General features: G+C 36.3%; 1 protein-coding gene across 4 annotated transcripts in view; it reads right to left on the bottom strand.

Annotated features, from left to right (window-relative positions):
- muc5d (mucin 5d) overlaps positions 1–14,802 on the bottom strand; it is a 54,751-nt gene that overhangs the window by 539 nt on the left and 39,410 nt on the right. For all 4 annotated transcript variants that reach the window (XM_087311677.1, XM_087311679.1, XM_087311676.1 and 1 more), the window contains 20 exons: positions 13,770–13,954; positions 13,574–13,643; positions 13,323–13,453; positions 13,197–13,228; positions 12,906–13,050; positions 12,535–12,627; positions 11,444–11,484; positions 11,187–11,303; positions 10,508–10,603; positions 10,283–10,402; positions 9,088–9,183; positions 8,873–8,992; positions 7,286–7,381; positions 7,066–7,185; positions 6,096–6,191; positions 5,887–6,006; positions 2,850–2,948; positions 2,630–2,749; positions 1,496–1,535; positions 118–229 (listed from right to left, as the gene is read on the bottom strand). In XM_087311677.1, the coding sequence (XP_087167803.1) occupies positions 118–229; positions 1,496–1,535; positions 2,630–2,749; positions 2,850–2,948; positions 5,887–6,006; positions 6,096–6,191; positions 7,066–7,185; positions 7,286–7,381; positions 8,873–8,992; positions 9,088–9,183; positions 10,283–10,402; positions 10,508–10,603; positions 11,187–11,303; positions 11,444–11,484; positions 12,535–12,627; positions 12,906–13,050; positions 13,197–13,228; positions 13,323–13,453; positions 13,574–13,643; positions 13,770–13,954 (2,049 nt within the window). The remainder of the gene's footprint in view (positions 1–117; positions 230–1,495; positions 1,536–2,629; positions 2,750–2,849; positions 2,949–5,886; positions 6,007–6,095; positions 6,192–7,065; positions 7,186–7,285; positions 7,382–8,872; positions 8,993–9,087; positions 9,184–10,282; positions 10,403–10,507; positions 10,604–11,186; positions 11,304–11,443; positions 11,485–12,534; positions 12,628–12,905; positions 13,051–13,196; positions 13,229–13,322; positions 13,454–13,573; positions 13,644–13,769; positions 13,955–14,802) is intronic.

Here is a 14,802-nt window from a genome sequence, read left to right as displayed (position 1 = left end):
AGTTGTGGAGAGTTGTCCCAAATATAAAAGTATTAAGTCAAATTTGATTCTTCTTTGAAAAGTTTACAGCATAAGAAGATTTAATGTTTGTGGTCTACAGGTGTGCAGTGCTCTTACATGGAGCCACAATGGCCAGTGCAGGATGGGATTTCGACATTCTGTACAGAAGTGCAGTCTTTGACTTGTAGACGGGTGATATTTATCTGACGAACACAGTTGCGAGTTTCACCTGTGAAATTATGGAGAAGGAGAATCATGAAGGTAAGTCTGTGTTTGACCTTCAGGTTTGTTCTTTTTTATTTGCATAACTGTTACTTATCCCTTTAACTACACAACCAAGAAAAAAAATGCATTGGAAGCTAGTTAACACACTCAATGCATTCATTTTCAACACATCCCATCATTTCTAAAATATCAGCCTCTACCAAATGGTTGACATGTCGGTCTATAGTAAAAGTACCGAAATTAACACATACACTATGAACAATATAAAGTGTAAGACCGATATATAAAAATAAATAAATAAAACGTTTTTGAATACTAAACAGTTTTATTTTTGAAGTATAACAAAAAAAATTCTGATTCTCATTTAAAATATTTAAAAATGTTACAATAAATCCAAAATCAAGCGTAGTAGCGAAACAGAATTTTGTTTGTTTGATTTTTGTAAACCTTTGGCTTGTATATGATTCTGATGATATGATAACCTTGGACAGGGGCGCTGCTGGCCGCCACGGGCCCTCTGACAAGTGATCGCGGATGAAAGTGAATTGGGTGTGGGGGGAAGGGGGGTTGGGTGGGGAGTGGGAGGTGGGGTGATCAAGGACGAAAGTGAAGAGGGTGTGGGGGGGTGTCATCACAGATGAGAGTGAAGAGGGGGGTAGTGTGGGGTTATCGTGGATGAAAGTGAAGAGCGGGGGGTGTGTGTGACCATGTATATAAGTGAGGGGAAGGGGGGGGGGGTTGTTGGTGATCGTGGATGAAAGTGAAAAGGGGGGGGGGGGGGGGGTTAAGTTGCACGGGCCATTGATAATGTCTTTGGGGGCGCCTTAAATGTATGGGACCTTAGAACTTCCCCCCTCCCCCCAACGGCGCCCCTTACCTTGGATAAAAATACTAGTTTCACAGTATTGTTATCTCTGCTCTACAATATATTCTTTATAAATGTCTGGGTAAACAAAATCTTTTTCCTCCTTTGTACACAATATGGTTTTCATTTGGGAAACATTTAAAATATTTTGAAGCAGTAAACCTGTCAAAAAGCACAGATTTCTTTACAATTTAAAAGACATTTCTGGAGATCTTTTCTACTGTTGTTCTACAAAAATAAAAAAAAATTACATATAGCGTAGGAATGGTGTAACCTTTACTTTTCCAAATCACGGTAAACCTTGAAAATGGTCATCATCTGTTACCATCAACACGGTAAAATCAACAAATTCCCTTTAATGTTCAAAAATAATTTGAGTTAGGATTCGTATAAGGAATATCTTACATGTGTAACAGCATTGATCACTGTCCAATTTGATTGTTCCCTGTAAAGACACAAATAACAGTAAGCTTCAATTATACATTTCATCACACCTCTCAAAATAATTATCACTAAAACACAGTTAAAAGTACAACTTATTTTCAATAAGCAAATGTTTCCAAGGTTTAAAATAGTGGACACTGCCATCTAGAGATATCAAATAAGAATTCACCACACTTTATCATGAGTTACTCTGTGACACTTCCTTTATTGTATGAGACTAGTTCTTTTCGGCTTAGTCTCTGATTTATCAGAGGTCACCACAGCTAAATCAACCACCAATTATTGCAGCCTATGTTTACGCAGAGTATGCCCTTCCATCCACAACCCAGTACTGGGAAACTATTATTTATTTATTATTAATATTAAGTATTTCTAAAAATGAAACTGAACATCATTCATAGTTGTTAAGATCTTTAAGAAATATCAATTTAAATGTTTCAATCAATCACAAAATCGATTCTTTAAACAATACAGGAAACTGATAACCAGGGCCAAACGGAATCTGCAGACATTTTTTAGCTATTTCTGCTGAGAATTTTGGTAAAGATCTGCGTTTTTCTGCGGAATTATTTTGGCAGTGTTATAGATAAAATCTTAATATGTGGAATAAAAAAAAAGTCTGTCTAATTTTATTTAATATTAAAAATGCAAATCCAATTAGATTCACTTCATTTGGTAAACAAAGCAAGACTCTCATATAATATCTCTCCTAAAAGACAAAAAATATGACTGTACAAACTGCATTGTACATAAATCACATAAAAATTTTAATATTAGTCAATAAAATTACTGTAATTAATTTAAAAACTGAATAAATGTAGATTTACACACATTTACTTAAGTAAATAAACAGAATTAATGATGGGCTAAAATCTGAAATCTGTGGAAAATCTGCGGAATTCTGCGCGCTCAGATTCCATGTGGGCCTTCCGATAACCCTTGACTTCCATAGTATCTTAATCTCCTACAATGGAAGTCAATGGCTAACGTTTTCCAACATTCTTCAAAATACCTTCTTCTTGGTTTAGCAGAAAAAAAAGAAACTCAAAAAGGCTATCCCTTTAACTAAAAGAAGATTGCAACAGTAACTCTTACAGGGTCGCAGTCATCTGCATTAAACGGAGGGCATTCCTTAACCTTCTTCTCAGTCTCAAACAAGCCATTCACTTCATGACAGGTACCGGTCTCACATTTGGATGTGTACGCCTCTCCACTCTATATAAAAAGACATGCTACGTGAGGATTGAAAAACAGCACAGGAACATTGTTGCATTCATTTGAAGAATAAAGAAAGAAAAGTGTTTTTACAGCGTACCTGGAGAGTATGCGTGGTGTTGTCTGGCGCTTCATAAACACAACATGTTTGTTTACATGTTCCACAGCACTCGTCCTCTTGTTTCACATATTCAAAGCACTTGAAGGGTAAAAACAAGTTTATAGTTCATTTTCAAAACTCAGAGCCAGAGTTACATAAATAAATCATTCAATTTTAATTTTTTTTTTCTGAAATGTCTTCATAAGCCACTTTCACACTGTGATATCGGTAAATATCCGGAAAAATATCGGAACGACTTTACCGGTAGATTAAAAAAAAGGATGTTACGGAAATTTTCTCGAAAAGGTCATTCACACATCTGTTCCAAAATACCGGTAAATTCTGACATCATTAACCAGAAATGACCTCTAAACGGCTGCGCTTGCATCTATAAACATAGAAGGGGTCAGACGTTTTAGTTGATGTTTTTAAATTTATTTAAAGCTTTAGCAATTATGCAGCTGCTATGTCACAGAGACGTCCAAAAGCAGAATCGCTAACCGCAGATAAATGTTTACACATTTGACGACATTACACATTCTGTGAATGCAAAAGAATTGTGAACAACTTTGATGTAAACATATGGAGGAATGTCGACTTTCACATGTCAAGATGTACATACAGAAATAAATACAGTGTTTTACACAGTTGGCATTAAGAAGGAACAAAGAAATGTTATGTGACACCATGTGACACCATCATCTAGAGCAGGGGTGCTCAATCCTGTTCCTGGCGATCTACCTTCCTGTACAGTTTAGCTCCGACCTTGATCAAACCCACATGAACCAATTAACTAGGACCTGAAATCCACTTGATAATTAAAGACAGGTGTGTTTGATAAGGGTTGCAACTGAAATCTGCAGGAAGGTAGATCTCCAGGAACAGGACTGGCCACCCCTGATCTAGAGGCTAAAAGTGTCTGGAGAAATATTTAAAGGCTTTAATTTTCAGATCTGAATGTGTCTGAATGTTCTGACTGGCTGGAGTAGACGTCTCACGTCAGCGCTTTCTAATCGTTAACTCGCTCTTTCCATCAATTTTTCTTCTGCGTTCTTATTGTGAACTCGCACTTTCCGGCAGTTTTCCTTCCTCGTAGCTTTCCGGCAAATTACCGGTAATGTTGCAACTCTTCTTTGTCTGTAGGTCTGTATGTGTGAAAGGGGATATAGTCAAATATTTTCTTAATTACAAACATTTAAGTGCTATGAAACTCTCTTGTTTCAGCAGTTGTTTTTGTTTAAAAGCGAGGACAGTGGGTGTTTTGTGCTGTTGCGATGGAATGTCGAGTATGTAAAGAGGGAAGGGATTGCATAAAAAGGGGAGTTTCTGCAGCTAATTTGCAGATATGCAATGCAAACACACACACACACACAATTAACAATTAATCGTTAAGAGATCGCGATCTCAGTTCGACCCCCTAGACGATCTTAATCCAGCATTTCTACGATTCTGTCAATCATATTTTCAAGATCAGGAGAGAAGCAATAGTGGCCGCAGAAGTCTTCACATTGTTTTACATAAGTTGTTCATCAACGTGGACACCTCCAAATGGTGTTGAAAGAGTCACATGCTGTATATATAAGATATAATTCACCTCAAAAATGTCATTTCTGTCTTCATGTAATGTATTTGTGACTGCAAAATCACACGTGACGTGAGCTGACCGTCAGCTGTTACCACAGAGCGGGCGCGCTCGCTTGCCCATCTAAATGAACTTATGAAGTCTACTTTAGTGAACAGAACCTGCATAAGCTGTGAGTAACAGGTAATAAAGCTATAAATAACATTCAGTTTGTGGCACAAAGTGATCGTTTGGGAGCCGCGTGAGAAGTGAACCACTCTTAGCAGTGATAATGAAACCGAAAGCACACACAGTGTTGCGAGATGTAGCTGACTGATTCCAGCCCAAAAAGTATCCAAAGCCCACCGAAATGCAAAAACCCACCTAGTCTTCTGTATTCACGAAATTAACGTCAGTGACAGCAGAAAATGACAGATTGAAGCATATGTCTCAAACACAATAATTCAACAACAGAATTGTCATCAGCACTAATGAATAGGACAAATCTAAAGTCCGTTCAAGTCCACCATTCCAAGTCTATACAAAATTTAGCGTTTTAACCAACAGTACAGCACCAGGCGTATTGCTGTTTTACCATATGTTTGAGAAAAACAATAGTAATAGCCCACTCATATTAACATTTATTTTACATCTACAGAATCGTGAGAAAATCGTGATCTTTCTTTTAGGCAAAAAAAATAAATAAAAAAATTTCGATTCTCATTTTAGCCAGAATCGTGCAGCTCTAATGGAGAGCTATAAAGTGAGCTTATGTCATGATTTTGCAAAGTACGATGCGATCATGGATTAGGATCTAAATTGATCCAGGAACATCATTTTTGTCGAAAATGTAACCCATACCTATTCCCAACCCCTAAACACAACCATAGCTGTAGATTATTCCTAAAATCAGAGGTGAATAATAGTTGGATAACAATCATGTAGAAGTGCATAAACCCAAACGCAAGCCTTAACGTAACACAAAGTGTTAACATATCCCTCAATTCTGATTGGCTGATTGGAATGTTGTTCCAGGATCAAAATAACTGTCCTACTTGGTGGGGTTGGCGGCAGTTCTACCAATCAAAATCCCCTGAATCACACAGTAGTTATAAGGATGACAGAGCAGGTTCACTGCTGTAAATAATAAACACAGTACTAAACAAAACAAGTAGTGTGCATGCTCATTTCTGTGATGCCCTTAGTTCAGTCGGGATGACAGATTGCACATCCTTTGTGCAAATAAATAAAAGTAAACCCTTTACAGTTTTAAATAGTTACAGTACAATTTATCTCAGTACTTTTTGCACAATCAAAATGACTTTAAAAAAATTTGAAGTCATTTATAGAAAAATGTGCAAATTGTGCTGAAGCTTTGCACTTTGCAACAAATTTCTTAAAGGTTCCTTTTTTTCTTAAGACGATTGTTGTGAATTCAGCTTTAGGCATTGTGTGGACTTGACAATGAGTACTTACAGGTTTACAGTCAAGAGAGCTCAAGTAAGTGCACTTCTCAGAGTTCCTCTCAGTTACAGGAGATCCACTAATAAGACTACAGGTCACATTTTCACATTTGTAACTGTGAACTTCTCCAACCTAACAAAACAGGGATAGACTATAAGAGAACTGAAGAAAGGTTATTAATTAATGAACTAAAAGAATATAGAGAAGTTAATGAAATGTACCTGAAGAGTGTGTGTGGTTTCGTCTACCATGTAAGTACAGTTCCTTTGCACACATGTTCCACAACAATCTCCTTCTTGTATCACATATTCAAAGCCCTAAGAGAGAGAAGTTTTATTAATTCAGTTAATGGAAAAAATTGAACATATTTTAGTGACATATTCTAAAACATCAGAGATGCCTCTCTTTTGTTTGCCCACAATCTGACTCACTGATAACCAAATGAATAGAGTGAGAAATCACAAGGAATAATGCATGAGCTGTGCACACAAACTCATTTGTGTTGCCCAGTCTTGCTAGAAAAACACACAATCAAAAACAGCTCCACAAACTAAGATAAATCTGGTCACACTTTACAATAAGTTTCATAAGTTAATGTTAATTAATGCATTTACTAACATGAACAAACAATGAACAATACATTTACTACAGTATTTATTCATGTTAGTTAATGTTAGTTAATGAAAATACAGTTGTTCATTGTTAGTTCATGTTAACTCATGGTGCATTAACTAATGTAAACAAGCATGGACTTGCATGTTAATAATGGATTAGTAAATGTTCAAATATGATTAATAAATGCTGTACATGTGTCGTTCATGATTAGTTCATGTTAGTAAATGCATTAATTAATGAACCATATTGTAAAGTGTTACCATAAATCTAAATGCTTCCTGTTCAAAAAACCTCTAAAATATGGCTCTACACTCGCTCTAATAACTTAAACTTGATTGATCTATGAGCCAACCTGAATAGCAAACTTGAAGATGCTTATAATAACTGGACATGGCAACACTAGATTGTGGAGACTGCACTTTGTCTAGACTTTCAATTGTAAACAAACCATAAAACTGTGCTGTCAATCATAGTATTTACTTTAGTTAGTTTAGTTTAGGCACTGTAGGTAGACTTAAACAGGTAAAAATAGCAGCTGCCAAACATGAAGAAACACTGGACAGAGATTCTACTTACAAGATTACAGTCAAGTGAGCTCAAGTAAGTGCACTTCTCAGAGTTCCTCTCAGTCACAGGAGAGCCACTGATGATACTACAGGTCACATTTTCACATTTGTAACTGTGAACTTCTCCAACCTAACAAAACACAGACAGACTATAAGAGGACTGAAGAAAAGTGCAGCTTCATTAATTGATGAACTAAAAAAATGAAGTTGACAAATAATTCCAAGTGTACCTGAAGAGTATTCATGGTGTTGTCTACCATGTAAGTACAGTTCCTTTGCACACAGGTTCCACAACAATCTCCTTCTTCTTTCACATATTCAGAGCCCTTAGAAAGAGAGATAAAGAGAAAACAATGTCATAGAACATATAATCATGACATGACTGTGGCATAGACTCCACCTTTCTGAAATGTACACTACACTCACAGGTCATTTTATTAGGTACACCAGTCAAACTGCTCATAACGCAAATTTCTAATCAGCCAATCACATGGCAGCAACTCAATGCATTTAGGCATGTAGACATGGTCAAGACGACCTGCTGCAATTAAACCCGAGTATCAGGATTGGGAAGAAAGGTGATTTAAGTGACTTTGAACGTGGCATGTTGGTTGTCAGACGGGCTGGTCTGAGTATTTCAGAAAATGCTGATCTATTGGGATTTTCACGAACAACCACGAATGGTCAGAAAAAGAGAAAATATCCAGCGAGTGGCAGTTCTGTGGGTGCAAATGCCTTGTTGATACCAGAGGATAGAGGACAATGGCCAGACTGGTTCCAGCTGATAGAAAGGCAACAGTAACTCAAATAACCACTCGTTACAACTGAGGTATGCAGAAGAGCATCTCTGAACACACAACATGTCGAATCTTGAAGCGGATGGGCTACAGCAGCAGAAGACCACACCAGGCGCCACTCTTGTCAGCTAAGAACAGGAAACTGAGGCTACAATTCACACAGGCTCACCTAAATTAGACAATAGAAGATTGAAAAAAATGTTTTCTGTTCTGATGAGTCTAGATTTCTGCTGCGACATTCGAATGGTAGGGTCAGAATTTAGTGTCAACAACATGAAAGCATGGATCCATCCTGCCTTGTATCACAGTTCAGGCTGGTGGTGATGGTGTAATGGTGTGGGGAATATTTTCTTGGCACACTTTGGGCCCATTAGTACCAGGAGCATCATGTCAATGCCACAGTATTGTTGCTGACCATGTTCATTCCTTTATGGCCACAGTTTACTCATCTTCTGATGGCTACTTCCAGCAGGATAACGTGTCATGTCATAAAGTGCGAATCATCTCAGACTGGTTCCTTGAACATGACAATGAGTTCACTGTACTCAAATGGCCTCCACAGTCACCAGATCCAATAGAGGACTTTTGGGATGTGGTGAAACGGGAGATCCGCATCATGGATGTGTAGCCAACAAATCTGCAGCAGCTGCGTGATGCTGTCATGTCAATATGGACCAAAACCTCTGAGGAATACTTCCAGTACCTTGTTGAATCTATGCCACGAAGGATTAAGGCAATTCTCAAGTCAAAAGGGCGTCTAACCCGGTACTGGTAGGTTGTACCTAATAAAGTGGCCGGTGAGTGTATATTTATAACTCAAGATTAACTATGTATAGGCTTATAGGCTACTGTAAACACCGTTCTCTCTATACACAACACCTTAACCCTTCCTTATGTAATTTAATAATGTGTCAAACCTTTTGTAAAACTGCTTTGGAATGATACATATCTTGAAAAGCTCTATACAAATAAAATTGAAACTAATTGAACTGTAAAATTAAACTGGTCAAACATACTTACAAGTTTACAGTCAAGTGAGCTCAAGTAAGTGCACTTCTCAGAGTTCCTGGTGGTCACAGGAGAGCCACTGATGACACTACAGGTCACGTTTTCACATTTGTAACTGTGAACTTCTCCAACCTAACAAAACACAGACAGACTATAAGAGGACTGAAGAAAAGTGCAGATTAATTAATTGATGAACTAAATGTAAATAGAAAAGTTCATGAAGTTACCTGAAGCATGTATGTGGTGCTGCCTATCATGTAAGTACAGTTCCTTTGCACACATGTTCCACAACAATCTCCTGCTTTTTTCACATACTCAGAGCCCTTAGAGAGAAACGTTTTATTAATTAATTATTAATTAATTATTTTAAGCCCTGCCTTTTTAAAGCAACAGGTGATGATAAGGAGACAGGATGAACAACCAGCCAGTGAATAGTCTGGTGGGCATCACAAAGCTAAAATATAATTAACAGCAATGATTACCAGTTCATTTCAGATCAAATTTAACCAAACACTAACTCACAGTTCAGTAAAAGCCATTGATAGTGGTCTTGTATACAAATGTTCTACGCATTGTGATCAGATTTTAGTGACATATTCTAAAACACATCAGAGTTGACTAACTAATAAACAAGTGAACAGAAAAGGAAAATACAGGGAAAGATGTGCAAGCTGTGATCATTTGTGTTGCCAGGTCTTGCTAGAAAAATACACAATCAAAAACAGCTCCATATTTTGACTCAGAGCTCAAACCTCTGTTTACAACTCTTACATTTCAGGAAATGCATATTACTAAATTGGTCTACTTCTCAAATTCCGACTATTTCCATGTGGACTTTTCAGTTTTCAGTCTTTCTTCCTTTAGAAAAATTAACCTATAGCCTCAACCACAAACAGGACAAATTCAGGAGACTTTGGGAACCTCTCCAATTCATTCTACATAAACTCTGATTTTTTTAAGATCTTCAGCATACTTGAAATACAGGTGTAAAATATAGTTCTGTCATCCTTAGTTTTGTTTTAATTTTTTAATTTTTGTATTATTATTATTATTTTTTTTAAACTAATATTTGTACATTTTTATTTAATTTGCAGCACTTGGGGATGGTTTGTTTTTGTTTGTTTGTCTGATTGTCTTTGTTGTTAAAAAAATAGCTCCTTAATAAACTTTGTGTTAGAAATAACACCAAAATATGGCTCCCCTCCCACTCTAATAACTCATTAAACCTGATTGATTTATGAGCCAGGTTGAATAACAAACCAAAAGATGCTTATAAAAACTAGACATGGCAGCACTGCAAGATTGCAAGATGTAAACAAACCATAAAACGTTGTTGTCAAGTACAGCCGTTGAGTTTAGTTTAGTGAATAAATGAAACGAATAAAAATAAATGTATAAAAATTGAACAGAGATTCTACTTACAAGTTTACAGTCAAGTGAACTCAAGTAAGTGCACTTTTCAGAGTTCCTCTCAGTCACAGGAGAGCCACTGATGACACTGCAGGTCACATTTTCACATTTGTAACTCTGGACTTCTCCAACCTAACAAAACACAAAGAGAGTTTAAGAGCGCTGTAGAAAAGTGCAGATTCATAAGTCGATGAACTAAAAGAATATTGAAAAGTTGACAGATGTATTGAAATGTACCTGAAGAGTGTATGTGGTGTTGTCCATCATGTAAGTACATTTAGTTTGCACACATGTTCCGCAACAATCCTCTGATTTTTTCACATAATCAAAGCCCTAAGAGAGCGAGATAAAGATAATTTAAATATATTTATTATAGTTTAAATAATTCAGTGGCATGTTACTGCTTTTTGTCTCTTTAAGCTCAACTTTTGTAGGTCAAAAAGAATCACAAGTGAGATTAATAATGAGGTGAACATAGAAACAATAGATAGTCAGTGCTATATAGTTATTAAAGTTGAACCAAAAACGGATTCACAGCTCAGTAAGACAGCCTGCATCAATGTTTTGCTTTCAATGATTCATTGGTTGACTGATTCAGATTCACCTATGGATTCAAGAGTGTTTTTTAATGATTCGGACTCAATTTTGACAATTGTTTGACCATGAAGCAGTAATAACAGCTTCACAATCTGCCGTATACATTATAAAAAACAAGTGTATCACCTTTAGTGTGTGAAAACAAACACATTTTTAAGCAGTTTTAAGAAACTAATAAAACCTTCCACTGCATTTTTAAATTACGGACTTTTCCATGTCTAAGTATTAGAATGAGAGTTCAAAGTGATGTTCAAAAAAATCTAAAAATCTCTAGTATGAATGCAACAGACAAATATTTAATAAACTAGATTGTACTTACAGGCCCACAGTCTTGTGAACTCATGTAAGGACATGGATTTGTGGTCATCTCTGCCACAAATGAGCCATTAACTTGACGACAGTTCAAAGTTTGACATGTGAAATAGTAGACGCCAACCTAACAAAAGACAGAAAGACGGCACTGAAGAGCAGATTCATTGTCTGACGAAGAAAATAAATAATCACAAAATACTCAAATGATAAATAAAAGCCTAATCTAGAATGCTTTATTTTAAAATTATGAACCTAACAGCTCACCTTGTACTCGGTGTTATTGTACACACAGACATCTTTTGGCACTGAACAGAAGGAAATAGATTGGTTATAGAAAAGATCAAAAATGAATGTTCACCATTAAAAGCAACAGAATAAATGATGATGAACGCAACTGGAATATATGTGCTATGAAGATAAAAGACATCTATACTTAGACAAATTGGCTAAATTTGGGTGAAAATCTAACAGGCGTCTAAGAATAAATAGCCCAAAACTATAGACTAGTCATCAAATACACCAGAATGAATGACTACACGTCAAGTCTGTCTAATATGTGTGTTTGATGACTAGTCTAGTGTTGGGCTGTTAGATGTGGATTTTTACTGAAAGACCAAATTTAGCCTTCTTTTATCCAAGCAGTCTATGTTTAGATGTTTATTGAAGCACAAATTGGCTTGGCATTTGTGTTGGTTAAAGATAAAAAGAATGCAAAGGCACTTTGAATGTAACATTACTCAACTTATATGCTATATTTCAAGTATGCTGAAGACATTTAGCACCTATTAAGAAATACTAATGTTGGGTTACGACCAAAAAAGTAGGTCACATTAGCATTTTGGGTGGGTCGCAGCATTGATTGTGAAAAATGCAAGCCATGTGTTTGAGAGAAAAAAAAACGTTCTCCTAAAGTCTGTTAAGGACTTTTAGGCATTTGCGAGCGCCTCCTTTATTTTTAGTGGGAGAAATGCAACAAAATGCCAATGGGTTCATTGCTGGCAGGAAACAGGTGTAAAATCGACCCAAAATCTTAGTTTTCAGCTTAATGACCTTAGAAAAAATGTGGGTCGCATTTCCAGACCAGTTGAGAACCACCGTTATATTAGATCCAAATTGGTAGAAGTGCCATCGACTACATTTGTGACACAATCATGATACACGGAAACAAAAAAAACAACCAATTTCTCCATTTGTCTTCCAACATCTTGAATTCATGTGCATAAAAAAATGTGTGGAGACGCAAATTAGGAAAGTAATATGTTTTTTAGGCTCAAGCTATTCTTTTCAGCATATTTGTACCTACATTTTTATAAAAGTTTGCTAATATAGGAATGTATATGAGATTTGATACTTACCGCAGGGTGGACAGCAGCTGCCATTAGCTTTATTCAAGCCTAACTCAAATCCCACATCACATTTCTTCTTAAGGCATTGCTCATAATCACAAACTGAAATGAAAAAAGAATATATTGATTAATATAATTGAATCATTATATGTGTTTGGCCGGTATTAGCTCAAAATGGTAGAAATATCAGGCGTTTCCATGTTTGTTTGGTGTCTGGGCACACAAGCAGGTTCAAACTACAGTAGACGAATCATTTGTCCATTAAGTACTTGTGGGTCTTTGAATCATTACCTGCTTATACTTTACTGACAGTTAATCTAATTATTTTCTAATTAATCTAATCTTGAATTACAACACTTTATCAAATCTTGAAGACTCACCACAAGTTGGACAGCAGTTTTCAACAGAGCTTTTGTATCCATCACCACAGGGCTTTATAGTTGGACACGTTACAGGAACTTTCACATAGACACCAGTGTTTTGGCATGTATAGTTGTAGCACTGATATGTCCAGATCTGCCCAGGCTGTAGGAGAAGAAAAAAAAAAACTCCAGAGCTGCCCAACATATTTAATTGATCTGTCCTTCAATAAACTATTTAATTCCTGCTAACAGCTAAGATGTTTCTAAGAAAACAGCACTGCTGTTTCTTTGCACAATAACGTGACATACCTTTCTAGGTGATCCATCAGGGCCAATGCAGTCTGCAAAGAGCAAACAAAAAATACCACTAAAAATATGACATCATGCCGCATTAAACTGCCAATTCAGAAAAGCTAACAAAAAAACAGTGCTTACCGCAGTAAGCTGTGCACAAATTTGATGTCATATTAACCCGATATTGGCCATCAGGACAGTAGCAACCTTCTGATGATGTTTGATTACAATTGTCGCCTTGACATTGTGTATCCGCATACATAGTATTGTACCTAGATGAAAAATAGTAGAGGTTTGTCAGCTATAAAGACGGCTAAAATGCAATTTTAGATATAAAAGCGAAACATATTGCAGATAATTAAATTATTTTGGATTTTAATGAGGTGTATTACGATGTACTGCAGGATTGTTCCACTTTCGGTCCACATGCCTTGTAGACTTTGGAACTGGGACACTTGAAATCTGTTTAAGAAACCAAAGACAAGACTCTCGTCAGACACAATGTATGAATTACAAAAGTGAAAGTAAAATCAAATGCATGCATACAAGTAAACATTACTACAATCATGAATGTGTTAGTGAGTATACCACAGAGCCCTTTAAGTTCAGGTGAGCTTCTCCAGTCCACACAGATAGATTTTTGGCCACATAGTTGTGCGTAGGACTCAACAGTAGCACAGGCATAAGACTTGTTTCCCATAGTGAACACATCATATTTACATGCTTGATAATACTCTTTGAAGGGAACGACATCACGGCAGCTTTTAAACAAACTGTAAACAAAAGACAAGAAAAGTGAGCCCAAAGAAATAGTCATCTTAAAGAGATAGTTCACCCAAAAATTGAAATACTGTCTTCATTTACTCACACTTTACTTGTTTCAAACTTTGATGAGCTTCGTTCATCCATTAAACCCAAAAGAGGATATTTTGAAAAATGTTAGAAACCTGTAAGCGGTTTTTTCAATGGTAACAGGTTTTCAGCTCTCTTCAAGATATCTTCTTTTTAGTCAACAGAAGGAGGAACTCAAATGTTTGAAACCACTTTATGGCAAGTAAATAGTAAGTGAATTTTAATTTTTGGGTTAATTGTCCCTTAAACTGCGAAAAACTGAACAAAAATAGGTAAACTAAATGAAGATCTTGGTTTAAATTAATTTAATAATCAAAAGGTTCACATAACTAGTATGCATGTGCACATGCACAGTAAAAAAAAATGTGGATCAAATATCATGCTAGAGAAGTGCTATTGTGTAACTTTGATATTAGCCATTCGAAACCTTGTTACTTAAAGCAGGAGTTGCCAAAATGTTCAGCCCGCAACCCAAAATTACAATGCCAATGACTTATGACTGCCAATATTTTCTGAGGGAGTTATAAATTTATAAACTTTGCACACAACGGCACACACATACCAATAGGACCAAGTCTATTCCTCATTTAATTTTGAAGAACGCTATTCAGAGACCATCCTCTATGCTCAGTCTTAGCCTGTCTTTAATTTTAATGTATGTGAGTGCCGTAAAGGTGTTAGAAAGTTTAACCTGGTGCCATAAAATCAATGTGCTGTCACTTTAATAATCACCCCAGGGGTCGCATAAATAACTAAATAAATAAATAAA

Source organism: Danio rerio, chromosome 25, assembly GCF_052040795.2.
Source record: "Danio rerio strain M-AB ecotype USA chromosome 25, GRCz13ab, whole genome shotgun sequence".
Classification (NCBI taxonomy): Eukaryota; Metazoa; Chordata; class Actinopteri; order Cypriniformes; family Danionidae; genus Danio; species Danio rerio.
The sequence above is the reverse complement of the archived record's forward strand: the minus strand, read 5'-3'. Positions and strand labels throughout refer to the sequence as shown.